The sequence below is a fragment of the Plutella xylostella genome, chromosome 9 (assembly GCF_932276165.1).
Source record: "Plutella xylostella chromosome 9, ilPluXylo3.1, whole genome shotgun sequence".
Classification (NCBI taxonomy): Eukaryota; Metazoa; Arthropoda; class Insecta; order Lepidoptera; family Plutellidae; genus Plutella; species Plutella xylostella.
In genome coordinates, this window is record NC_063989.1 from 11,329,888 (window position 1) to 11,357,826 (window position 27,939).

The window sequence follows — 27,939 nt, forward strand, 5'->3', positions numbered from 1 at the left end:
TTATCCCTTTACCTAAAATAGTAACTTTTGGGCCCAACAATTATGATCAAATGCACCACACTATACCTAGGTAGGAATCTGATCATAGGTAAATTAAAAATGTAAGAAGAGAAAAAGTCAATAAAATGCATACACCCAATCAGTGTTTTGGTGACTTATAGAAACTTTATACAATATGATGATTTTGAACAATGCCTTCATTCAATCACGTAAGGTGATAATTATTGAGTATGATGTAAAATTATTGTAATTCTTTGTGACCAGAAATTAACCCTGCAGGTGTATGCTACTTAGCATGGGTAGATAGATCCTTGACATACTTACTATATTATTGGCATTTACCTTTATAGTATAGTAGTAAGTTACAGTTTGTCTTTTGCAAACAAATTAGTAGATGGCACATCTTGCTTAAGGGAAAGCGCCTTATCATCATCATCATCACCCATCACATCCCTAATTCTGTGGCTCGGGTCTCCTTTCAGTGAAGGAAGGGTTTAGGCCTAATCCACCGCGCTGGCCTAGTGCGGGTTGCTGGACCAAGCATCTGATTGGTGGAAATACCAAAGTGGCGCCTGTTTTTAGATTGCACTAACTTAGTATGAGAGAGAATAGGGTTCAAATATCAATTAAAACTCAAATTTTAAAGTGTTCATGGTTTATTTGTTGTATCTTACAGTTTGTCTTATAACATAACAATAATTTTATTCTCACAGATCATATTGGAATATCAAATCATTTTAATTCTAAGCATCTATTTAGTAAAGTAAAAAAAGCTACCTAACCACGGATTGCGGGATTCATTACTTTTCAGTTTTACAATCTCATGTGAATAGTGTATTAAAAAAAATAGAAGTTTGATTTATTTTTTATTACAGTACCTGTACCGGTCGGTCGGTAGTTAGTATAAAACAATAGTAAAATATATTGAATAGCATTGGAACCTATTACGCTGATATTCTAATAAATATGCAATGTTAATTCAATAATGTAATCTTTTGGATTATGCAGACTTCTGAACTCAGGATGTGGTATATGGGATAATGTTTATTTATTTTACGGAATATGCCTACTAAATACTCCAATGCGTAGCTAATGACTACATATTCTCCATTTATATTGTATGTTTTTGTTCAATTTCCATTTTACATTCGACCATTTAATTTTAATCTCTATTACATTAAAAATAATATTACATAACAATCATTTTCCTAGTCCTTAAATTATCGTGTTGGCTGGATTAGCCTACGTAAGGGCATAGACACCGATACAAACAATAAATTATGATACAAACTAACATTGATTGTTGAAGAAGATTCTTATAGAAGCGATGTTTACCGTCACGGTGTAAGAATTAACTGTGCAAACTGTAATACTGACGATTTGTAGTCAACATTTTAATATCAACAACTTAATTCACTTTCGAATAAGTACATCTGGTATTTTATCGGATATTAATAAATAAATATTGAGTTCAGTAACTGGAAACACTTGTGCGTGCTTACATTTCAAACAGACGCAACTATTTATTGAAAAAAAAACTACGTAAAGTAACATGTCAGTTGTCGAAACATCAAAATATATCTTATGCAAAATGATACATGTTTTTCCGTATTTTTCTCAACAGTATTTGAAAGAAGTAGGTATAATATATATTGAATCACACATATTTTGAAAACCGTAAGAAATTTGTCGCATGTCTAGCTAGAGCGTTAGTCATATTTCTCGTCCAATTCATTGATGTTTTCAGTTTTAGTGCCAAGTATGAAAAGGTTTCTTGGAATAAGCGATTAGTTCTTCAATGTTCACGGTTAATTCGCAAAGATTTAGTGAATTCACTATGAGACATGTCGAATACAAAACTTATTTACTTCACGTGATCCATTGATGCAAGTTGGCCAAGATCTTTTAGGATGTCATACTCGTAATATAATTCGCCCAGACGTCATCATAGATATAAAATAAAGAACAAGCTTATTGTTCTAATAGAAGGATAATAGTGAGTCTAACTATTCGCTAGTGTTAGGGTATAAGATCATGAGCATAACCACATATTTACGTTAACATTTATGACAACTATCTACTAGAAAAGATATTTTTGACGAAATTACCAAAACATTTAAAACACAGACAACTAATTTAGATTTTAAACTCTTATCTTATTCCGTAACATCATAATTTATAATGATTTAGTGATATCCCTGTACTCTGGTCAACTGATTCCTATTGAATGTAAAAACGCGAAACTAACAGAACGGTAAATTGAATCCTACTTAAGTTTAAGTTATAAAAAAGTCTACAAATAAAATCATTTGTAGAGTAAAAAAATAAGAGGAAATTTCTTTCCACGTCTAGGATATTCCTACAAAATTAATAATGATTACATAGATGACCAACTGCAGAGTATAAAAAACGTCTTCAAAGGAATACCCTCTCCTCACACTGGATAAACATAGCAAATTATGCATACATCAAATTCTACATAATGTGAGTCATTTAAAAACAATTCGCAAAGTTATTATATTTATAAAGTTATCAGTATCCATTTCGACGAATTTTACACTCAATACACATTAAACAGAATAAAAGACTTACCGCGCCTCTGCTTTTTAATCTGTGGTCAGTGAATTAGTTGGTGCTAGGGCTGTCGGTGCCACTACCACCGCTGTTCTCTGTTGCAAGAATGTTGCTTGTCTTTTTATTGTTCTTCTTGGCTGATTTGCTGAGTGTGGCCACCTCTTTCAGTAGGTTCTGTATCTTGCTGTTCATGAGACCAAATTTGGTCTCGTTGAGGCGGTCCTTGTTCTTCATTTCGTTACGCAGCTCCACTTGGTTGGTGAGATGCTGCGCTTTTAGTTCCGTTATCTGATGACAAATTGTGGAAATTTGTTAATTTAGGGTAACTTTCCGGTTACGTGCTTGTTAAGTGTGACATAGGTAAGCTGAATTTACATGACTAAACTAGTTTCCTTCATAAAGAAACCATTACCAATCAGTTATGGACACCAACGGTTTCTTCCGCAATTTATTCTTCTCAGTATCCGATCCTTTGTGAAATGGTGATAGAAATAAACATTTTTACAATAGACTAATAATAGTAAAATGTTACGTCGAATATACAATATTTCAATTTCAGCATGCTTCTACACGAATTAAACTAGTAAGGAGATGAAAATTCTTCTCAAATGTACTGAATCTTATATTAACAATATACGAGCAAGATGATGTGTCACATACTAAAACAAAGCAAAAAAGCATCCCGCGTGCATATTCCACTCGTTGCAATGAATACTTGTATGAAAATAAAACTTGTAACGCGTGCGGGGTATCCCGCGTAACAAACACCCTAAGCGGTAGAAGTGGCATGTTATTTTGTCGAGAGGTTTCTTTTGCACTGACACTCCATCTAGTACACTCACCAGCTTGTCCTTCGACAGCAGCTCCGAGTCCTTCTGCTGCACCTTCTTCTGCAGGCTGGCGATGGTCTCCTTCAGCTGCGTCATGGCCACCACGTGGTCCGAGCTGTTGGGGTCCACCTCGCCTGCGGATTAAGTTTCTTATGTGTATTATCAGAAGGTACAGTTTAGATTCCCGAATTTGGTTTGGTTATAGCTGTTGGAGTGGACTCTGGGACATGGACTTGTGTAAGTATATTGAGATAAGGTATAGTTTGACTATAATGTTATAGATAGCGTTGATTCTGGTTTATAACTGTTGGAGTCCACCTTGCCTGGGGATAAAAGGACTTGTGTGTATTGCACGACATGGAGATAGACAACCATAAAATATTGTTTATTTATTTAATGTATAAGCTAACCTAAATTGTATTGTTATGTGTTTTTCCATGTCGTGTATTCTTGAAGGCGAATAAACTATTTCTTTCTTTCTTTCTTATTGTGATAATTTTTAATGACTAGAATTTGGCAATGGGTGTTAGTTAGGGGTGACCACCAAGCCTGGGGAATAAGTTACTTGTGTGTGTTGTGATAAGTTAGTTCTAAATGACCAGAATTTAGTTATAGCAATTGGGGTACATTTCGCCTGAGGAATAAGGCACGTGTGTTTGTGTGTTTTGAATAGAAGGTAGCTAGGATGTTTAGGGGTGATGGGATTATGTGTGTTTGTATGTTAAAGACGAAATATTAATGGCGGTTATTAGCTTTATGAACGGAGGATTTACGGAGGAATCTTTAGGTGATGCAGTGTAGGTTAATCACATACAAATGACATAATCACATAATAATAACATTATTTTTTTATTTATCATCTTATACAGGATGTTGCAAAAAGGATATACAAGGCCGAATAGGGGTGCCTCAGGGGGTCATTCCGAATAACTCCTGAGTAACCCCCTTTCGGCTTAGAATACCATTTCTGCAACACTCTGTAGAAAACATAAGACAGCTGTGCGACGAAGTCCGTTCATCATAACATTATATATGTTACATGGATATGCTCTTACAGGGGTAGGTTGGGTTTCAGTATTTTAAGCAAACAAATAATATAAAAACTCTATACATTTACCTTTACCTTGCAGCGGGTTCATTTTGGACTTCTTCTCCAGCGGCTGGGAGTCGTTCAGCGACTGGTCCCCCGAGCTCTTCAGCATGTCAGACTTGCGCTTCTCCTTGTGACTGCTTTTCGACCTTATTGTGATAAACATGAGGTTAGATTTACGTTGGCATAGGGACAGACACAGAGCAGACACATTGATGCATTGATCACAGACAAGTAAACAGCATACAGATATTGCACTTCATGCATTGAGACGAGAGGACATATTGACACAGTATTCTAGTCAAGATTCCTACCAGCCTAGCACGGGGCAAAAGACACGCACGTCAAGACGTGACAAAAGTTTTCCACCGTACTCTCTCTCGAAGCCGCGCTATGTGAGTGTAGGGACTCAAAACTTTTGTCACGTCTTGGCGGGTGTGTCTTGCGCCCCGTGCTAGATTTTCTGTGCAAAGTGCAGATTGCCAAATTTTAAAATGTTTTTCTCTCTATTGAATTACAGTAATGATTTTCTGGACTAGAATACAAGCAAACATTACGATTGTTCAATGCTATGTTCTACAAACTGTTGCACTTGCATTAGATACATTTGCCTGTCATCTCAATGAATACGGAATCAACAGGCTCAAAGAATAATAGCACTTTGGCTAGGTATACCTTTGATACATCAAAGTTATGTAAAATGGTATATATTGACCTCAATCAAGGATTTTAAGCCAGTTCCATTCCGCTGGGGTAACATGGCTCTAATTCTACTAACACATATTTTTTTGTGATTATACAGAATATTTAAAAATACGGATGTTTTTAGTACAATTAGAGCCCTACAACATTCGCTGTGCGCTCCGCGATAGATACATTTATTTCAAGGAAGAAAAAAACAGAATAGTTACTTTAACATTGAATTATTTTTGTGGATGGACGAACATAAAATTTAAAAAGTAAAATGAAAGTAAAATCATAGTGAGGTCTTACTACAATTTACTGTAGAGATCATGGTCTCTATATTTTGCAGCCTATATAATTTTTAATGTGCAATTGAATGTAATATTCTTAACAATGATCATTTACAACTTTAACCTATCAAGAGTGATAGTGAAAATCAATAGTCCTATCGTTTTAACAAATGTTGCATACAGGTATGAAGCAAAGCAAAAGCGATAACGAGCGAATAAGGTGCATCTGCATAAGTACATCTAAATTGTATAACTTGAAGTGGTTTACCATAAGTTCGAAAAAATCCAACTACTGGCATATTGAAAGCAAAATAAAACAAAGTTTCATATTATTTACACATTTTTTCATTTCATTGAATATTTTTAGGGTGGAGATTTTTTTTATTTGAATATTTTATGTAATCTTCTCGAGAGTCGATTGTCTTCATCATTGGTTCATTCATGTCAAGCATCTTAAGGCTTGAATTAAGTTGAATACAGGTTTATGTTGATAGCACAGCTTTCAAACATGTAAGCATTATGATAACAGGCCATCTCTCGGAAAGATTACTTTCATCCCTTTTACTAAGTTCCTGACTGTAATGGTCAATAAAACAATAATCTTCATTTATCGATATTGAAGTTAAGGGATATGGAGCAAGAAAATTCTGTAATATAAATCGGTTAATAACCAATAATCCATCAAAACCGATGACCGTTAAACGTTGTCATAGTCAAGTAATCCATCATTATATTGTAATCCATCTTCTTATTATATTTATTGACCATGTAAGTAGGAAATAACGCTAGTGCTAGTACTAAATAACGTAGGACCTACTTATCTAAAAAAGGCGAATAAAATTTTGAAAAGGCGTGCGTTGAGTTTTTATTAACATAATCTTTAAAGCCAATTAATAACCAAGGAATATGCTCGGACCTGTAGTGATTCACGTGACAAACCATACTCATTTTGTGAGTGTGACGTATTTATACTACAATGGTTGTTGAAAACAAAAAAAAACGCTATGGAGAGACGTCGTCGGTTATAAAGCTATAAACAATTCGTAATGTATTGAATACGCGTCCAACACACATAAAATCACGACTATTTCGATACAATACTATACTATGGTGATACCGTCTAGCTATCATTTCGCGCTTAAGCTAATTATAAATACTTATACTCACATTTTTGCCTAGTAAACGAAAATGTTTCTTAAAATTGAAAAGCAAAAATCAACGCGCGATACAACTTTTTGTACAAAAGTATTCAGTGTAGACTCTAGAACGGAAACGCAGTGGGAATAGTGCCAACTTTGCCATGTGTAGGTACTCGCGAAGCCAAATAATCTACCGTCCGATCATACTACGTCACATGTTATTGTTATTACGTCTTTGTGACGTGATGTTATGCCAGTATTTCTGATGTTTTCCAAATGTAAGGACAAATGGAGGTTTACGGCCTTATTGGTCCCAAATGATGACAAAGATGGAACAATTTAAATCTTTTTAGTGATAGATTGAATGCATTTATGATTTATTATATCTATGAGCTTCTTTCGATGCATTTATTTTTGCAAAATGAACATAGAGTAACCTAGTGGTAGCTTTGTACAGCGATAAGAGTATACATTATTATTAGCGGAGCTAAACATACGAGTTGTATAGGCCTTTTAAAAGCGGCAGCTAATTGTTACAGCGCGATTATATTTGCTAGTAACTTTTACAAGCATTACTTATAATTGATGATTAGCATTAGCTTATGCTTGGTTGCCAAGTATGAAATGCCCAGTGTAAGGTAAGATCGGTTGATAAGGATAATTCAACATAATGTATTTTTGCAGTTTTATTAAACCAAATTTTAATGTGATGGGGCGGTATGATGTCTATTAGTGCAATATTTAGTCAAATGGTGTGTGACAATTGGATGTTCTACGCTCGCATCAAAAATCAAAATTAAAGTACCCAACTGGATGTTATTAACTGTTTATCCACTATTTACGGATAACCCCCTTTCGGCAAAGTTACCTACACCACTTTCGCACCACCCCATGCAACCCTATCACCTCAAGACCGATAGTCACCTCTTAGTACTTTCGCAACACCCCATAAACAAAACCCTATCACCCCAAGACGGTACTGACTTAGATAGATAGATAAAAACTTTATTTGACATAGACAGCAATACTGATAAAATCAACCACACAAATCACATTTATACATAATTTTTTGCTGTCATCGTCAAAAAGGTGTCCACTTAGCTTGAGCGACTTGTGCGAGCAATACTTGTGTGCAAGCAAATATGTCTTCAGAACAGAAGTTGTACAGATAATCCCCCTGATTCACACCCCTTAGTAAACCACTATCGCACCACCACTAACATAACTCCTATCTACTCGAGACTTTCGCAACACCCTATCACCCCAAGACGGTACTGACTTGTGCGATCAAAACTTGTACTTACGAGCAAATATGTCTTTAGAATAGAAGTTGTACAGATAATCCCCCTGATTCACACCCCTTAGTAAACCACTATCGCACCACCAATAACATAACCCCTATCTACTCGAGACTTTCGCAACACCCTATCACCCCAAGACGGTACTGACTAGTGCGACCAATGCTTGTGCTTGTTATTTCGCGAATTTATAACAAAAGTTGTACAGGTACCTAAACCCCTGAGTCACCACCTTTAGTACACAACTTTCGCAACACCCTATCACCCCAAGACGGTACTGACTTGTGCGAGCAATGATTGTGCTTGTGAGAAGCTATTTTTTCGCGAATTTAAAAAAGTCGTAGAGCAGACATTGTTCAGTTAGACCCTCTGAGTAACCCCCCGAGCACAATAGATCTTTTAGGTCGCAGTGGCGAATGGGCACTGCCCTACACTTTTCAATAACCCCTTGAGTATACGACAACTTTCGCAAAACCCTCTACAAGTCTACGCAACCCCTACCACCCCAAGACGGTACTGACTTGTGCGAGCAATGATTGTGCTTGTGACGAGATCAGATGCAAATATTTATTACGTGAATTTGGAACAGAAGTTATTCAGATAAACCCTTTGAATCACCCCCCTTAATACACCACTTTCGCAAGACCCTATATACAACAGAATCAGCCCTATCAGAAGGGCTAGCACGGGGCGCATTTAAGACGTGACAAAAGTTCCGCCCTCCGCCTTTTCGAAAACATTTGTCACGTCTTAATTGCGCCCCGTACATAAACCCAATCACCCCAAGACGGTACTGACTTGTGCGAGCGATGCTTGTGCTTGTCCACGGAGGCGAGGTGTTGCTTGGTGCGCGCGAGGGCCCGCTTCAGCGACTGCGTGCACAGCCAGCAGAGCAGCTTGCCGTCCACCTGGGGAGGGGAGGTGTGGGGGGTTAGTGGGGGTTTATAGACGCTTGATGTCACTGCCGTCCCCCTGTAGAGACGAGATGTGGGGGGTTAGTGAGGTAGATGTCACTAGGGTAGGTTGGTTGAGTAGTTAGTGAGGGTTGTAGACGCTAACCTCGTCAGGCCCAAGTCGAAAACTGATGACTATGAACTTGAACTAAAAGTCAATAAGCATTGGGTCTGAACTATGTCTTTATTTTTGCCTCACATGAGGACAATGGGGCTTACGAGGCTAGGTGTCACTATTGGACCAAGATGGCAGGGTCATCAGGAGGCCAGCGTAAAGCCGTATACACGTATAAAGCTGGAAACTTGCAAGCGCTCATTTTACTATGGATATTTTTCCCACGCTTATCAATGCTGGTTCGGCAAAGTATGGAAAAGTAAGCGCTTTCAAGTTTCCAGCTTTCTTTCTGAATAGAGTCTTAGTGAGGATTCCGGACTAGTTAGATGTTATTTGTGATGATAGCACTAGAAAAAGACGGAGATGGAGTGTTGCCTGGTTGGTATTAGGAGGTCAACGAAAGATGACAAGAGTGAGAGAAAGGAGACATTTGCCTAGCGGTGGCCTTTACGTAGAGGAACTAAAAATTTCATGTGTGATAGGACTGATAGGGCAATTATTAGTACTGTCAATTATCATTACATATATGTGAGGGTTGTCTATGGCGCGATGCAGACTTGTCGGCCACCTTATTGTGTGTCAGATAGTACTAACAAGTCAGTTGGCTAACCTTACTTTCTTCATTTTGTCCTTTTTTTGAAAGTCATGAGACTCATGAGTAATAGTTAAATTGGTTTGATAAATTCTAAATTAATTTCTACATGCTAAGTTACAGATATAATGTAAATGTTAGGTGGTGTACTGGTAAAACTATGCGTGCTAAAGTGGTAAAAATATAGCTAAGTACTTAGATGCGTGTTAAATACCTATTGTTTTTGTACAGAAGTCGAATCTATAGGTTCTAGCATATGGACCCCTTTCTGAATTGAGAATCATAGAGCTAAGTGCATTTATATCTGAAGTGGCATAAAAAATTTGTCTCGTCTAGAAATAAATAGTAGCTGAGATGCTCAATTCAGAACCCGATAAATTAATTTACATAATAATTACAATAGGGCTATTACAACTATTGAGAGTATTGAGCTAAAGTGCAAGATTTTATTTAAGCATAAACTATTTCTACGAAACACTAGTCTAGATAATATTTATCAACAATAAATTGCTTTATAACTTTACCTCCATAGTAATAATAGCCCCAATCGTGGCCACAGAACCAGTGCGAAAGCGTTCCAAGGCACGCTCAACACATTTTTTTTAACTAGTTTAAAATGTACAAGATTTTATTTATGGCCTAGCTTTCTAGCTATTTAAAAAAATTGAAAGTGTTTATTTTTAATTTTTTGGTTATGTATTGATTTATAACATTTAACAAAGTTCCAAACAGATTATAACAGAGAGGATACAACTACAAATTACTAAATAGTTACTACATACAACCCACAAGGAACACTCTCGCATCTGTGACCACAATATGAAGTAGTAGTAATGTATGGGGAAGAGAAAGCAGGCCCATCTCAGAGTAACAATGTCTGACTGGCCAGGTTTCTATACCCCATACTGTGTGCCAATCACAAATATTGTCGATAATGAATTTAATAGTTCATCGGAATTTTTATGTTACCAACAGGGGCGCTAGTCAAGATTTCATATTACCTATCAACTAGTATTTGTGATTGGCACAATGGATAAACTAGGAGAATAGTAAAAAGCTCATTACTTTATGGTCTGTGGGTACCTTCTTGGTATCGTCATGTCGGTCGAAGGCGCAGCGCTGCTTGCACTGCTCGCAGGTGACCGCTGCGCCATACTTGCGCTCCGAGTTGGCGCAGCGCTGGCATTTGTTACCTGAAAAAGTATTGTGGTGGTATAAAGTTGATGAAAGTATGTTGAAGGTGAGGTTTGACAGTGATTTAATACTAAGCATGTGTGTGAATTTTGGCGAAAAGTGGGTGCAGCAATGCACCTCTGCCTACCCCGCAAGGGAGTACATTAGTACAAGGTGTAAATTATAGCATTATTTTTTTGGAATATCATGAAGAAGGAAGAGCTACAGGTTGATCCGAACAATTTGAAAGTTCTTGAAGTTGCCGATTTCCCTTTTATGCTTTAATAAATAAATCCAATACTTCGATGGCAGAGTCTGTTTTGTTGTTGTTGGTAGACTATCTTACCAATGAAAGCAGCAATGATGTTGCAGTATTCACAGGCGGTGGGCTTGCCGTACGCCTTCACATTGGCCTCGCACTTCTTGCAAATGGATGATGTGTTGGATTTGCTGTGATGTAGAAGTTAAATTGAGTTAATTGTGTTGTACTTACATTTAATAAATTTTAGGGCAAGTGCTTTTGTAATGTTTGGCTCAAATAATGAATATTTACTAATAATTTTCACTGATCAACAGCATTTACACCTAAAGTGGAATTTAGAATGTAAATTCAGTCCATAAGTGAATAGAAAAGAATACCAATCTGCTTCCAAGAAAATCCAGGGCATATATACCCACTTTATAAACAGTGATGTGGCATGTAAGTATACCAAGTTCTCAGATTAAGAAACTTTGTTTACCCAGCAACATTGTTGTTATGCTTAGCTAAGCTTGTTTGAAGAATCCGCGTCGATCGTATGACAATTTAGCCAAACAACACTAAGCCCGTTTGTCACTAACACAGCTGACTCATATTTAATGACCAAAATAATTTGTTTCCTAGGGACGGATCTATGTATAAATGAGAGATAAATAAACGTTGGCGATCTTCACTGACCTTGTCTGTTGAAACTCAGACCGGCAGTACGTACATTTCACCACAGGGAAAGATCCACGACATTCCTGAAAAATTACCAGACGCGTCACTACATGTAAATACAAATAACTGTACAACCATCGACATCAGATGAATTTGATGCGTATAATCATCAAATATTAAGTAGTTTAACATGTTTTCAGTGAATATTACAGTTATTTATAACATTTCGAAGACAAAATACCTTGCAAAGCTGTTCTCCAGGCGACAACTCCTCGAAAGGATGTCTGGAAAAACAACGGGAACAAGCGAAAAGAGCGGAAGCAGCAGTGGTGCTCATGATGAATATTATTTTCACAAAACAAAAGAAATGATTATGAAAACGCAAAAATAATGTTTTACTGTAGACACAGGTAAATGAACGCAATATTTGAAAAAAATGGCGACGCTACATCACAATCAATCAATCAAATTCGTTGACTTTTTTTTAAGTTGGGATACCAGCCTAAAAAAAAATTAAATATTTTTACTCGATTCTTTTTATAATCCAGTAATTTTTATGAGAATTTTGCATAAACATAATGTTTATTTTGAACATAACCACTGATCCGCGCACGTTTATTATAGCAAAACCCTAGTCCCTAACCATGCACGGACGCCGTGGCATCAATAATTTATTCATTGTTATAAGATCAAGTCATTATTCTAAGGAATATTTGTCGGCATGGCATTTGACATTGACAGTTTACTTCATTCACTCATTCATTCATTCACTCCTGACTCCTTATTTATTTTGGTTTCGAGTTTAAGGTTATTTTTCTCAGCTGATCGTCGCATCGCAACGCAACTCAGAAAATTAGAAAAATACCGGTAACAATGCTGAGGCATATGCTTCGTACCAGCCAGCGCTTGGCACGGCCTAAATTCAATAACTGCGCCACCGTTCTTGGTATCAAGGCGACCTACATTACGAAACCAGTGCTGAAAACCTGTGAAATTGTGCCAGTATGTCGAAGTTATAGTGTAAATAAGAATGATAACCCCGAAACACAGGCTACGGAAGTGGATCATGTAGTTTTCGAACAAATCTGCAATGAAACATTAGAATCTCTATGTGATTACTTTGAAGAGCTGGTAGAATCTGCACCACACTTGAAAGGAGCTGATATTACGTTTAGTGTAAGTTCTTTGATATTATAACTACAAAATTAAGCTGTTCGTTCTCACTTCATGATATGTAACCAACCAACAAATATTACAGGATGGTGTTTTAACAGTTGACCTGGGCCCTAGCTACGGAACTTATGTGATAAACAGACAAACTCCCAACAAGCAAGTGTGGCTCAGCTCTCCAACCTCAGGGCCCAAGCGCTATGACCTAGTGTTGAAAAACGGAGGCTACTGGTTGTACAAACACGACGGAATCACACTGCATCAATTGCTACAAACTGAAATATCGGAAATAGTTAAAGGAAACGTGGAATTCTCAAAGTGCTCTCATAGTTTAGTTTGATATTTTTGTTGCCTGTTATTAATTTGTAAATACAATCTTAGTCTTATCTGTTGATTTGCTTTTTATTTTGTTTTAATCATGGAGGTTATTGAAGATGGAAATATTATGGACCGTATCCCTATTTTGTTACAAAGAGATCTTGAATATTACCAGGTATGTACTTTTCTCGTTCTTCAAATTATTGGTAGAATATAATTATTTTAAAGTTTTCATAGTTTAACAATTAAATTTTTTCACTTTGCAGAAGAACCAGACAGTGTTGTCGGAGACAGTTTGCCGAGGGGTAGTGGGAGGGAGGCTGGACTTCCCTAGGAATGCTTCTTTTGCAGCTGTCAAGATTGTCATGTGGCTGGAAGAAGAGTTCTCTATTGCTTTTCAGTAAGTATAATTTATTTATCCTTAAATATCTTGAACTGAGGTCACCTTATAAGGACCAGCTGAAAACTAGTGATGTGATTTTATTATCTACAGCACATGCTGAGCTGGTGCATTTTGTTGTGTTCTTGTTTTTTTGAATTGTGTTATTTTCTTTTGTTTTTCTTGTACTGTGTCAAATAAATGTGTCTTTTTTTTAAATTAACTAAGGACAGTTTTGTACTTTTGTAAAATGTTATAGTACCTTTTTATAACCCTATTCTGAATTGTAATAATTTCATTTATTTCAGGCAAGGCTCTGGGATGTTTGTAACTCAGAAAGAGGAGAAGCGAGATGATGAAGTAGCCAAGACATCGGATCCTGACAAGTTTGTGCAGTTGGCTATAAAGTCGTCTGACTTGTTGCTTGGTAAGTAAACTACAATTCTAGTTTTTTAAACTGTCTAAAATGGTTTACTTTACGTAAGCAAGGTTTTAGTTAAGCCGCGTACAGACCGGCCCAACCAATGCCAACGAACGTTTTTCGTTGACCTGCGTTGCTGCAATCTGCCCTGTATTATGTATGATAAATATCCATCGTTGGGATAACCGTTGGCGTTCGTTGGGCGTTCGTTGGCCCGGTCTGTACGCAGCTTTAGATGGAAAGTTACAAAACTCTTGTAGGAACAGGGTTAGGAGCAACATTATTTCAATCATAAACTGCCTTTTTTGCTGATCGACCTGGAAATTACTACTAAATATCTAAGGTGTACGGTGTACCGAAATGGCCTAAGAAAAATTTACTAAACAACTTTTTCCGCCACCCCCACAAACACCGTAAAAAAAAACAAAACGTCATCCGCCATCTTGCCCACAGAACACCTCCACATGCTGGCGCAAGAGGCACTAGACCACGCGGATCTGCCAGTGCTGACGGCTACTCTGGGGGCCGCGGCGCTCCTACGCAACAGCCTGCACTGTTACGTGCAGCATCTCGAGGACATGGGCAATGCTGAGAGGCACTCGCTGTTGCAGGTTTGTGGTGTACCTAATGTTGGAAGAAGTAGAGGTGAAAGGTATCTGTCTCATTACGACCTATTAGCATAAAGGGCAGTGTGGCTGCCACATTGTTAACTTAAACTTACTCTTAAGTCTAATCGTAGTAAATACTTAGTTGATACTTCCATGAGACTTCCATGGTCTTACCTTACATATTGTTACCGTCAAAGTAACACTTAAAATTTTACTGACATCGATAACTAAAATGTGTATAAGTAGTTAACTATATAGTAATTTGACGAACTATTCATTGTATGGAATTGTTTTATATCCAGACAAAATAATTATTACCTACGTCTGCTAAAAGTAAAAAAAAACAAAAATGAAATCTTTCAAATTGTTATCACACTTATCACACGTAACCATAGACTTATTATATACTAAGTCTATGCACGTAACGCACAAAAAATTTGATTAATTCACAGCACGCTTTATGTTTACCTAACAATATGATAAAACTAAGCATTTTAAAATCCACCGCAGGCAGCATACAAGCGCTACGTCACAATGGCGGAAGCAGTAGCGGAACGAGTTCTAGACCTCCACAACCGGGTGTTGTCTCTGTACATACTGCAAGACTCGGGCGGGCGGCCCATAGACAGCGCCGGGACTAGGGTTCCAGAGGCCGGCTCGCCCAGTGTGCAGGGATGGTGGCTTTATATGCAAGGTACTTTTATAATAAGTATTATGTATATGAAAATATCCGAAATAAGTATCTCTTTAAAATAGCTGAAGCGGCAATGGGCTGGGTTTGAGTTCTTGATTGAGGTTAGGAAGAGACAAGCGTAGCGTGGGAAACATTTCGCCCAGCTTTGCGGATGACTTTAGTTAGACAAATGGCAGGTAGATTAGGAAGGCTGAGGAAATAAATTTGTAGTGCTCCCTGGGATAAGACTATGTCCTGCAGTGATCAGGCCTGATAACTAGAAATAATTTTGATGGAACCAATTATAAAAGCTAAGGGCTACCCGTATGAGTGGCGCCATCTACGAGTATGCATAATTAGTTTCTTTACCACTCCACTCGCCTATTTGGTTTTTTTTGTGTTCCAGGAAGTAGAAAAGATCTGTGGGACACGGTCCCACCCAGAATGGCTCAGAGAATATTCGCGGGCATGCTCAATGAAACGTTGACGATACTCAACGTACGATATTGTCAGGTAATACTGCTAAAACCATAATAAACAGGGCAAATAAATATACTATTTATGTAGAAGACTGTACATAAGTATCTCAACATTTGTGTCCACAACATTATGCAGAACCAGAAAATGTATTAGGTATGCATAGTATTTCCGTATTTACATGCCTGTGTTATAATTTTTTATAGGTATTGAAAAAAACCGATATGGTTGATTATGTTATTATGTTCAACGTTCAGTTCAAGTTCAATTCAACGTTCTGTAATTTCCAAATCGGTTTTTTCTTAAAGGAAAGTACCTACAATACGTTGATTAGTTCTGTACTGAATTGAAATTCTAAATATATTATATGAAATGTATACTTTTAATCAATCATGAATGAAACTAAATAATCCAACCAATTTCACCCCCTCAAAACCTTCCCCAGGCCAACACCACGGACACAACGACCCCGCTCCTAGTAAACGACATCCTCAACATCCTACTCTGTGTTGCACAACTCCTGCCCGCTGTGTGCAGTGTGGGGGCAGATCTCTGTGGTCTGGATGAGACTAGCCAGAGCCGAGATGTCAGAGATGTTCATGCCAAGTGTACTGAGCTGTTTAATTGTATGGTTTATAGAGGCGCTGAACTGCACTTTATTCATCAGGTGGGTAAATGAGTAATGAGGATCAGTCACTTTTGATAAGAATGTAGATCGATGACAATAAAAAAACGTGTCTTATGGTGAAAGAAATATCCAAATCGGACAAGAAATTACGAAGATTCAGCGATAAACTTGCCCCTATTTAAAAGAATAATTGAGTAGCGATTGTGCTCGGTAGGAGTGGCATTTCGTATGTTTCGCGATTACAAATCCCATACCTTACCTTATTCCCTGGCTATTTACCTACTTGTTGATAAGGCAGTGAACACTTTGATTGACTTCCTGTTACTTTAAGATATAGCTACATACATTGTTATAAGTCTCTAGTTTTCCGATCAAAATAAAATAAAACACCATATCCTTTTCAGGCCTTAAAGAATTCCGAAGAGCAGCCCACCCCCCTCCGCCGGGACCGCCTCGCCCCGTGGTTCACATTCGCCTCTCCACACCTATTCGCTCACATCGACGACGACTCTGTGACCTGTACTCAAGACCTGCCCACTAATACCGCCGTGGGGTTGGAGCTGATTGTGCTACTGGCACAGCCGCAGCCGTCTTGGACGCTGTTGGTTAAGGTGGGTTACAGGGATGTGTAATTGTGTAGCTATCTTAGTTCTTTTAGTACCTAAGTAGGAAATGGAAAACGGAGCGTGTGACGATATAAGATGAAAATATGATACAAGCTGGACCTCCTGGATCTGATATGTTTTGCGTGATAATTTGTTAACCTGACAGTGGTTGAGTGAAGAAGGCCAACTGGAATAGAGTGTAATCCTGCTCCTTGGGGATGGCCAGTGCCCAGCATTGCTGTCGGCTGATGCTGATATAGCGGGTACAAAATTAAGGGATTCTGTCTTAAATTATTGCAATCATCTCTGAAACTTAAGGTCGCTGCTGTAAGTAGGTAATCTAGGAATGACTACTTAAGCGGCACTAATCCTAAACTCTTGTAGATACTTACCTCCTACTCAATCCACCCCTTCTCTCCAGATTCTAATGATGCGCGACTGCCGCCTAGCCCGCCACCTCCTCGTGACCTCCATACGCTCGGCGGGCGCGGGGGCGCGCTGGGCGGCCTCGGGGCGCTGGTGCCGCGGGGGCGGGTGCGCCGGCACCATGTGCACGCGCGACGGACACTGCCTGCAGCAGGGGGCGCTGAGAGGTAGGGGGGGCGCTGGTGCCGCGGGGGCGGGCGCTGCCTGCAGCAGGGGGCGGGCGCTGCCTGCAGCAGGGGGCGCTGAGTGGTAGGGGGGGCGCTGAGAGGTAGGGGGGCGCTGAGAGGTAGGGGGGGGGGGCGCTGAGAGGGAGGCTGGGGGCGCTGAGAGGTAGGGGGGCGCTGAGAGGTAGGGGGGGCGCTGGTGCCGCGGGGGCGGGCGCTGCCTGCAGCAGGGGGCGCTGAGCGGCTACAAATTAGCCCCCATAGATGTCAGGTCTCTCCCTCCCGGTAAGATCGTCAGGTTTATAAAAGACCTGGACTTGGAGAGTGAGATTTGACGCGGCAAGTGGAGTGACAATAGATATTTTAGGTCGCAGTGGCGAATGGGCATTGGTTGCTCTCCCCTTTTCTATAACTATAAATAGCATCAGTCGGCTGTCACACCACACGTCACTGTTCCCATCCCAGTGTATTCTGACGCCAAACCTAAGTAAGTATGCCTTCAGATTAATCGATCACCCTCCTAACTAATCCACATTTCCCCTTATCAGCTGAAGAGGAGTACGCGAGGGCCAGTGGAGCGCTGACCTACATCCTGGCGTCCATCGGCAGCAAGGCCGAGCTCAAGTCCACTCTGGTCTACGCTCTGGAAGTGTCGGGAAAGGATTGGGCCGCTTGCTTGGACAAACGACAGGTTCTATGTTAAATAATGTGTGATTGACATAAGTGTAGTTAGTTACTTTAGATGTATTAACCCAAAATAAATTTATATGTGATTAAAATTAGTTTTTAATTATCTGAACTACATACGAACATAGCAAATTAAAAACAACTGTGGATTGAATAGTTGGTTGGTTGGATTTATCCAAATCTTGCAAGTTAAATAATCTACTTTCAATACAAATTAATACCTACTTACGGCTTTTGCCTTTAGAAACCTTTGACTGGTTGCTCACGCTTACGAAAATTTAGTTTCCGTTCGCTACCGACTCTATCTTGTTGTATTAAACGTACCAATCGCATTTCTCTACCTATTTATACTAGCCCTCTAGTTTCCTTCAACACCCATTATGTCGCGCTTTTATAAATGGCAAACCCGTAGGTGTGGTGCGACCGGCGGCCGGCGTGGCTGGCGGGTATACTGGGACTCGCCGGGTCCGCTCTCAAGTTCATCCCGCCCATACTGGTCCACGCCTTGCAGTCTGGGGCCTCCATGTATCAGGTAACTGGACCTTTGTAGCTTGATACATGGATCGATAGATAAGATGTTAATAATGTAAAGAGTAAATTAATGTAGAAGAAGACCGAAGAAATATTTTTAAACGATAAACGCCTAAGTGAGTGTGACCGAGTGTTGTGGCGCTCCTTAAAAAAAAAAAAAAATATCATTTATTGGCACCGATAAAACGTTTTTACAATAGTCTGGTGGTTACAGTAATTTGGTGAGGAGTTGATCTATATAGTGTTGACAGTGTCCCCTACACTAGGTACAACCCGTATCGTGGGGGACGGTAGGCAGGTTATTTGTATTGTTTGGTCAGGTATTCGTTAGGTGGCTTTATAATAAAATTATGGACCATTAAATGACATTAATTAACAATTTAGATTTTAAACTAACCAAATTAAACTTAAAACCTAAAACCTAAGTTAAGCAGAATGTAGGATAGAATTTAGGCTCGCTTGTACACTTTTATAGGAAAAAATATATATAATAGTTAAGGATAAATAAAGTCAAATAAACATTAGTTAATATATATAAAATATGAGTTTATAAATATATAAGCAAAGTATATGTACTTAGATTAGATTAGATTAGATTTGTTTATTGATAATTATTCATTACATGTCAATATTAAATAAACAGTAAAAGTGATACATAAGTATACCAAGCTTTAAAATTAAATAATTAGATCCAGAAATAGTCACAATGTCAAAATAAAATAGAATATTAATACGAAAATTAATCTAGTTTCAATGTCACAGTCAAAAAATAAAATAATATATAACATTACATGAAATAACAACAAATTAAAATTATCACATTGATACATTATTACAATAGAAGATGTCAAAGAGACAATACTTAATTATTTCTACCTGTCGATGAATTCTCCTACCGTGTAGAATGCCTGCGTAGCGAGCCATTTTTTGAGTTTATATTTAAATCCTTGTAGTGTCTGCATACTTTTTACATCACTAGGTAGTTTATTGTAGATTCCCGGACCACACACAATTACTCCAGATTATTACACAGGTAGGAACGGTCCTATAAAGGGTTTCAAGGTCATTCCGTTATACAAATAATGTCCTCAGTTTGGTCATAATTCAAACCAGTGAGCCATTTTTTCATGGTATCCTTTGCCTCCTTCATTGTAGCATTATTCAAACTACAGTGTTTTATAGCTTTGTTGTATGTATGTGGGCGAAGAAAATTGGGAAACCTTTGAGCGAACCTTGTGTTTGTGGCATGTACGGGCAATTTAAATGTTCTTTTGGATAAAAGAACCCCTTGGGAGAGGCCTATGTCCCGCAGTGGATGATTATTGGCTGATGATGATGAAGAAACGACTAAACCTTTTAGCATAGCAATTGCTCATGCGCTAACATTCTTTAAGGCGCAACGTTCACTTCTACGGCACGGTACGGCTTTAGACGCAAGGAATTATACCTCATTTACAATGACATGTTCTCGCGTAGAACTGGGCTTGCATATAGAAAAGATTTCTTCTCTGTCGCCGCCGCAGTCGCAGTGAACGAAGCGCCTAACATTCGAGATGTTACCTATCTGGCAGGCTTTGTTATCTGCTCATATTTGATCTCGTATTGAAAATGAGTATTCCAGAGGCTGATCCCCCATCTCTTCCAGACCATGTCCCTCTGCCTGACCTGCATATCCCGCACCCTTGACTGCATCCCCCGCCCGCTCCACGCGGCGGCGGCGGCGCTGCAGACGGCGCTGCCGGCGCGCGCGCGGCCCGCGGGCGGCTCGGTGCTGGTGCAGCTGCTGCTCACCGCGCTGTACGAGGAGACGCAGCTGTGGGCCGCCCAGCAGCACGAACACACACGTGAGGGTCACAGCCACATGTGCAGGGACTAGGTTTTCTAAGCTTCAAGGTAGCAGGATTGAAATGTATGGCCTCGCTTCGCTCGGCTCTTTACACTTTAGGGAATCCTGGTTATGTTTGAGCTGAAGTTCTGTGAAATAAGAAGAAATTAAAAGAGGAGTCAGATCAGATTGATAATGGTATCATGAATGTGAAATATGAAGCAATGAATTTGAGATATATTAGATAAGATATTGTAATGTCAGTTTTTATATTATTTTGTTGTTTCCAGCATCATCAGAGGCCAACGGTGAAGCCCACATGACCGTCAGAGCTGGCAAACCCAAGCACGTGAGGATCATGGGCCTCGGACAGACTAGTGAGTAGACGTGTATTTTGAAAGTTTTTGTACCTGCTATGGTATGGGATGACCTGCAGTCCTATACTAATATTACTAACGACGATGCTCATTATGTAATAATACTCATTAAGCCTTTCATAATGCATACGAAAGACTGTAAAACATATTTTTTGTGTTGTTTTAATCAAAATATTATTAAACAAATAAACTACAGTTAAAATAAATGGTTGTAGTCCACAAGTACTTTATTGTTTTTAATGTTTTATTTTAAAACCTTGTTTTTAAATAAATTTAAATATGAATACACACTAAGATCGGTATACCTTTTGTTCCATATAAGAATGAATTCAGTATACAGAAAAACTCTACATTTTCAACCATTCTACCTCTCTAATTTTTCCAATATTGCCTCTTTTAATAATAATAATAATAAATATTTATTTTCAGACCACATAGTCCATAGTAAGTGTTAGTAACAATGAATCTTAATACTAGGTTAGGCTAAATACAAACACAAACACATTAATATAGTTATTTATTTACACACCCTATTTTGAAACACTGAGTACTGATCCTACCCTGTTCCAGTTAAGTACTTGGACCCAGTGTCTCAAGATAGGGCCATCCACCCTCTCGGCGATCACCCTCAGGAGGCTGTTGCCGCTGGCCCGCACTCTGCCCAGCAGAGACGCTGTTCGCTTCCGGATAATGGCGTAAAAGTCATCCGTGCGCTCGGCTGCGAACATGCCTGACGCGCTGCAGTAGCGGGGCAGCCCCATCATCATCCTGAAGGTGTTATTATATTGAACGCGCAGGGCGCTGAAAGCCTTCTGAGTATAGTTAGTCCAGAGGCTGCTTGTATACACTGATTGACAATAAGCTTTGAATAAGGTAACCTTCACCTGCTTAGAGCAATAGGCAAACCTTCGGACCAACATATTACCCCTGATGGCCAACGCCCTGCGTTCTCTTTCCATATCCATATCATCACACAGATTTTCAGTCACATAATGACCTAGATACTTAAAACTTTTTACACGATTCAATTTAGTACCGTTAAGAAATAGGTCAGGAACCGTTCTAAACCTTTTTTTACCTACAGCAAAAAACATAAATTCCGATTTTTTAACATTATATGACAATCCGTGACTATTTGCGAATGTTTCACAAACCCCCAACAATTTCCTCAATGCATTGACTGAGGGGCCCAGCAGCACCATATCATCTGCATAACTTATATTGTTAAAACAAATCCCATCTACATGGCATCCGACACCAGTGCGTTTTAGTTCCCCAATCAATGCATTTATATATAGATTAAACAATTTTGGAGAGGTCACCCCTCCCTGTCTCACCCCACATTCCATTTTATAGGAATCAGACAGTATATCCCCCCATCTCACAAAATTTACCTGTTTGTCGTACCAATACTTGAGCACAGATAAAATATCACTCGGTATAATTCCGTCCAGCTTATTCCACAAAATGTCGTACGACACTAGGTCAAAAGCCTTGGAGAGGTCTAGAAAACACGCATAGATAGGTGTATTTCTGTCTAAATAGTACCTCACCGTATGCTTTAGACATAATATCGCGGCCTCCGTGGAAAGAGCTGGGCGGAAGCCAAACTGTGCGTCATTCAAGTTAATATATTTATCTAGACAAGAGTCTACTAGGTGATCAAATACCTTCGCGATAACTGTAGCTAACGAAATTGGCCGGTAGTTGCTCTTGTCTGATAGATCACCAGTACCCGTATCATGAAAATTCGAGCTAACGAATAGAATCGAATGCGAGTGCGACTATTGTCAACTTGACAGCATTTTCGAACACTTTTTACCTTTCAAATGAGTTTCGAAAAGAATGACCACAGATTACATAATATTATTCTGACAATGACCTATGGAATGATAGCTGTCAAACTTTCGCAAATCTGTACACCGCAATACACCGCCATTTTGTTGTTGACAGGTTGACAGCACTTTCGAATAGACTATCCTATCGAATAGAATGTGCTGCGTTTTTTCCGGATAGCTCTACAGTTCTGTTCTTAACTATTGGCACGACTATAACCTTCACAAGTTCAGGCGGTAGGTATGAATGTACTACACACAACGAAAAGAACAAAGACAATACACGGCACATATGAACACCAGCATACTGCAAGTGCTCAATGCTCAAACTGTCATGTCCCGGTGATCTGCCTCGATGCATGTTTTTAATTGCACTCTCAACATCCTTCGCCGAGAACCTAACTGGTACATCACCGTCATGAGCTCCAGCACTGAGCACCAGCTTAGACGGGCCGAGAGGAGACTTAACGCTAAAATGTTCTCTAAACAAGTTCGCTATAGCGCCTAGGTCGGACACCCCATCGATGCTCACAGGTCGGCCTGGCTTGATGTTCAGTCTATCAGTGTTTTTTCAGAATTTTTTAAAGTCTTTATTATGCCTCTGAGTGGCCAAAATGTCCATTTTTATTTGTTCCTGGTTTTTCTGACACCACTTCAACTTAGCTTTAAAAATCCTACGCGATACACACATCTCCTCATAAGCTTTCCCGATTCTTGATCTACCAGTACTGTTCCATACATCAAACTTCACCCGCGCCTCTCTGTGAGCATCCCTGACGTGCCTGTTCCATCCAATAATCGGCGATACTTTTTTATAAGATTTAAGTTTACTGCTACACTTCGACGCTTCACTCAGAATATTCACAATTCTTGCATACAAATCGTCAAGTAGCTGATGATGATGATTGTCAAAACATTGCAATTTGTCACAGCAATTCCTAAGTTGTTCAGGAAGATTTATCGTTCGCAAGTTTTTATTACACTCATTTGCATATAAACTAATTTGTTCCGGGTTTCTTACACCCCAAATTATTTTATTAAGACTGTTATTTACATCTTGAAAATTAATCTTAATGGTACTAATATTACATTGTATCATTAGCGGTAAATGATCAGACCAGAATACATTATATTTTATGCTAACATCCATTATTGAGTTCCAAGCCGATTTGGATACGAGACAATGGTCGAGCCACCGTGTACTGCCACAAGAGTCACTTATGTAGGTATAATTGTCAGAAAACATACCGAGTTTTTCGAAGTCCGCACACAGAAGCTGCAAGTCATCGCAAAAATTTAACATTTCCGAGCAGAATAACTCTTTGGGATGTGAGTTAAAATCACCTAGTAGGTATATATTTTCCACATCACTAGTATTCACTAGGGCCCCCAACTCACCCATGCACTCGTTAAACTCTGGTAAATTATCGCTACTATCTGTAGGCATGTAAACACTCGCGATTAATAACGATTTATTATTTACTGACACCTTAATAGCCGTGATACGCACACTTCTACACTCCACGACGGACACTGACTCGAACGCACCTTTACGCCAGAGAATACCTACTCCGCCGAACGGTCTCCCTCTCAGTAGACCAGCCGAAGTATCCACCGCAGACTTGCCGGTATATTCGAAGTCTTCATGAATCGTTCCAAGGAAAGGTATATCATACGGTAAAAGCCAATGTTCCTGGATAGCAATGACGTCACATATGTCTCACAGATTTTTGACACACTGTACTGACCTTTTAACAGATTTACAGTTGTAACTTATTAAATTAATCGTGTCTTTGCTCATCGCCATTTTTATTTGATGGTTTTTTTATCCTCCGAGTCTTTTCTGTTTTTGTTGAAAACAATATGTCTCCGAAACAGGATTCCACTTGGCCACAAATTGTCGTCTTCAAAAAGATTTAACTTACTCTTCGATACATACATTTTATATGAGTCATAATCTTTTTCTTCTTTCATTATTACCTTCTCCAGTGTTACCTGGGCACCGGTTTTATTCATTATATAATTCGAAATATCCTCGACTTTCGTCTCTTTTGAGACATTATATATATATAAAGGTATCTTAACATCCGCTGCCTTAAAAGTTGAGCTTAAGGAAGGTAGCACAAACACGCAACAAACTCTCTTCATCCATCACGTCCAGCTTATTTTGAATAAAAGCTAGGATTTCACATATCACAATGTTACATTTACAACATTTTAGCACTTGGGAAGTCATTGTTACGCACACATAGGTTCAGTGACCTCACGCGTCAGCTGATCGCGCGCGACTCCAGCGACCTCTTTTCCAGCGACCAGCTCAATAAGCTTCGACTCTACTTTTACCAATGCCAATCTTTTCTACCCTTACCAGCGACCTGCTCATTCAGCTTCGATGCGTCTAAGTCTACCGCTGTATAACAACTGAGACACATGAACTCCACAGTCCTGCCTACTAATAATATCGATTAAATGACATGATTATGTAATTAAAGCATTCATACCGCATACAAAAAGCCTGCAAGCATTACCAACTACATTTTCCACAATTTTGTCTCTCTCTACCCAGCGACCAGCTCACTAAGCTTCGACTCCACCCTAAGCTCCCCCTCATCAGTCGCTCTGGCGGTGGGCGAGGCGCTGTGTCGCATCGACGAGGAACACAAGCACACGCAGGAGATAGAGCAACTCGTGCTGCAAAGTGAGAAGCGGTTCGTGCTGAGCGGACAGTTCGGGCTGGACGAGTTTCCCGAGTTCGCTACGTTTTTTGAGGAGGTTGGTTTGTTGTTGGATGGTTGTTTGGACTTATTGTCAGTCGTAGTACCTAATGATTTAAATATTTCATCAAATTTCCCGTGGGGACTCCTGAGAGTAGCCTAAATATCTTATTTATGTTTCATAAACAGGATTACCTAGGTAGTATTAGGTACCAAGGTAAATTAATACTGTACAAAAAAACACTTTAATCTGCGTGACGTGGTGCTGACTCACCACACCACCTAGATCTACCCGTTAAATTGGGATACTATCCGTGTATTAAGTACCTACGTAAAAGTTCCTATGTAACAACCAACAACTACGAGTATGTCCAACGGCCAAATATCCTAACTAATATTATACATGCGAAATAGCAACTGTGTCTGCCTGTCTGTCTGTTACTCTTTCACGCCAAAACTACTGAACGGATTTGAATGAAATTTGGTATACATACAGTCTAGACCCTGGGAAAGAACATAGGCTAATTTTTATCCCGGAATTCCCACGGGAAAACTTTTTAAGGCGAAGCGAAGCGCGCGGGAACAGCTAGTTTGAAATAACTAACCTCATCCCCCACAGGGCACGGTCCCGGGTTCGAATGCAGAGCGGTCCAGCGACGCGGCGGCGCTCACCAGCCAGGTGCTCATGACGCAGGCCGGCCGCGACAGCCTCCGGGTAAGCCAAGGGCCTCCGCTGTTTGAGAGCTATTTCTATTGTTTTTTTATTTCCATAATATTTACGTACCTAAGTCCTCCAGGTCGCCCTTAGACTAGTCTCGCTGTTAAGCTTACATTAAATTCTGATTGAATTAATCGACAGCCCTCAGCCATAAAATATAAAAACACTTTTTTATAATAACTAACTATTGTATTTTGATCCATATATTCATTGTCGTTTTACTTATGTTCTTTGTTCTGCTCCCAGGTGGTGTATGAACATCTTCAGACTCACGTGGAGCGCATACACAAGGAGCTCAACATACAGCAGGTCAGCACATAATCTCCATATCCACCTAATGATTCTGGTTAAATTTCCGGCATGGTTGTAAAATGTACCGAAGAGTAGTAAAAGGACCATAGGCCGCCTTTCACCAGAGACGTGTTTTGCAATATGATTGCTGAATATCAAAAGCATCCATAGTAGAAAAGAACCCATAAACCTGTCATTGCGACTAAAACAGCACCTGAAAAATAAGATTGTAGCAATCCTCTTCTCCGCAAGGGCGTATTTTCCACTGTCCTTAATAACTACATAATATATTGGAATGTCAACAAAAATCTTTAACCACTTACCGCAAGATATAAGAGAGACGAATAATATGATACAGTTTAAAAATCAATTAAAAAAACTTCTTGTAGAAAAGACATATTATAATGTACGTGAATTTTTTGCTGACAATTTGTAATATAATATATTATGACTAGCTTTGTATTTTGTAATTTTATTATTAATGGTATGCATGCACCAAATACTCATGTAATAATATTTGTACGCCCCCAAAGGGCAGGATGTAGCTGTACTTATAATTTGTAATAACTTGCCATTTACCTACATTCATGCAAATAAAAAAAAAATATTCTATTCTATTCTATTCTTTTAGGAATTATGAGTGTATAACTGCTATTTAATTTCAGGTGGAAGCCACAGAGAGCGAGGTGCCGCTGCACACCGCTCCGCTCATCTACATCATGTTCCACATCGGACGACGACCCTTTGATCAGGTATTTTTACATATTTACTACTCATTTGGATCATCATCCAGCGTTGCAAACTTCCTGATGTATTTCTAGTGACCTGTGACACAGCCATTTATGTAGGTCATTCACAGCAGGCATTAATCCTGCATTGACATTCAGAAAAGTACCTATTCCGTAAAGAAAACTTTTTTTTTCTAGCTCAAGCTTTAGAATGCATATTAGTACAGTTTAAGTAACTATCTTTTTATCCTCAACCTTGGCTTGGCTAAGTATTTCCACCTCTAATCCACAGTCTACTTAGCTTCATAAGTCTGTATGTTAGTGAGCTAATGCTCCGCAAACTATCCTTCTTCCTCATCCAATCAACAACAGACTTCAACCAAATACATTCTGACATCCCACATTTCCTTCCAGTACCTCCGCTCCGAGTGGCCCATGTCCTGGTCTAAACTAGTCCGGGTAGCCCTAGCCCACTCGGGCCGCCGCCGCGCGCGTCTTCACGCAACACGCCGCGCCGCCCTACGCAACGCGGCTTCTAATAAGAACACTACTACTGACAGTCTGGTGGCAGAACTGATGAATATGTTCAAGGAGAGCGAGACTAAGGATGTGTTGGTTAGGAAGAGCTTCTGAAATGTGTATACTTACTTAGTTAAATAAGTAATGCTTTATTGCACACAAACACAGAAATTACAAAAGTAAATCCA

At 39.2% G+C, this 27,939-nt stretch overlaps 3 protein-coding genes across 11 annotated transcripts; 2 read left to right on the forward strand and 1 right to left on the reverse strand.

Moving 5' to 3' along the window:
• Positions 1-638: 638 nt before the first annotated feature.
• Positions 639-12,127, reverse strand: LOC105386792 (protein FAM76A). Of its 9 annotated transcripts, none has more exons than XM_038122621.2 (9): positions 11,899-12,127; positions 11,676-11,740; positions 11,085-11,188; positions 10,631-10,758; positions 8,704-8,813; positions 5,737-5,760; positions 4,528-4,643; positions 3,417-3,538; positions 639-2,862 (listed from the first exon to the last, which is right to left on the reverse strand). In XM_038122621.2, exons 1-9 carry the CDS (start codon positions 11,992-11,994, stop codon positions 2,626-2,628), a joined length of 1,002 nt encoding a protein of 333 aa, XP_037978549.2. In that variant the 5' UTR covers positions 11,995-12,127; the 3' UTR covers positions 639-2,625. The 9 variants fall into 9 exon arrangements, with proteins under 9 accessions (XP_037978549.2, XP_048478971.1, XP_037978558.1 ...); XM_048623014.1 differs by having other exon boundaries at positions 4,522-4,643; positions 5,737-5,757; positions 10,649-10,758; positions 11,899-12,126; XM_038122630.2 differs by having other exon boundaries at positions 4,522-4,643; positions 10,649-10,758; positions 11,899-12,126.
• A 312-nt stretch (positions 12,128-12,439) lies between these two features.
• LOC105386790 (frataxin homolog, mitochondrial) lies at positions 12,440-13,219 on the forward strand. Its single transcript, XM_011557419.3, has 2 exons — positions 12,440-12,833; positions 12,916-13,219. Exons 1-2 carry the CDS (start codon positions 12,531-12,533, stop codon positions 13,165-13,167), a joined length of 555 nt encoding a protein of 184 aa, XP_011555721.3. The 5' UTR covers positions 12,440-12,530; the 3' UTR covers positions 13,168-13,219.
• Positions 13,179-27,883, forward strand: LOC105386825. The gene is made up of 18 exons (XM_048623153.1): positions 13,179-13,320; positions 13,412-13,545; positions 13,833-13,951; positions 14,399-14,556; positions 15,064-15,247; positions 15,633-15,739; positions 16,149-16,370; positions 16,736-16,942; positions 17,358-17,529; positions 18,075-18,217; positions 18,626-18,745; positions 20,390-20,588; positions 20,860-20,946; positions 25,348-25,553; positions 26,115-26,210; positions 26,460-26,522; positions 27,170-27,256; positions 27,647-27,883. Exons 1-18 carry the CDS (start codon positions 13,246-13,248, stop codon positions 27,863-27,865), a joined length of 2,598 nt encoding a protein of 865 aa, XP_048479110.1. The 5' UTR covers positions 13,179-13,245; the 3' UTR covers positions 27,866-27,883.
• The last annotated feature ends 56 nt before the right edge of the window (positions 27,884-27,939 follow it).

Coding starts and splice junctions, on each gene's coding strand:
- LOC105386792 (XM_038122609.2), bottom strand. CDS start 11,994: ATGAGCACCACTGCTGCTTCCGCTCTTTTCGCTTGTTCCCGTTGTTTT. Junction 10,759..11,084: donor CATCATTGCTGCTTTCATTG/GTAAGATAGTCT, acceptor ATACTTTTTCAG/GTAACAAATGCCAGCGCTGC. Junction 5,761..8,703: donor CACAAGCATCGCTCGCACAA/GTCAGTACCGTC, acceptor TCAATATGCCAG/TAGTTGGATTTTTTCGAACT.
- LOC105386790 (XM_011557419.3), top strand. CDS start 12,531: ATGCTGAGGCATATGCTTCGTACCAGCCAGCGCTTGGCACGGCCTAAA. Junction 12,834..12,915: donor GAGCTGATATTACGTTTAGT/GTAAGTTCTTTG, acceptor CAAATATTACAG/GATGGTGTTTTAACAGTTGA.
- LOC105386825 (XM_048623153.1), top strand. CDS start 13,246: ATGGAGGTTATTGAAGATGGAAATATTATGGACCGTATCCCTATTTTG. Junction 13,546..13,832: donor GAGTTCTCTATTGCTTTTCA/GTAAGTATAATT, acceptor CATTTATTTCAG/GCAAGGCTCTGGGATGTTTG. Junction 18,218..18,625: donor CTTGCTTGGACAAACGACAG/GTTCTATGTTAA, acceptor GCAAACCCGTAG/GTGTGGTGCGACCGGCGGCC.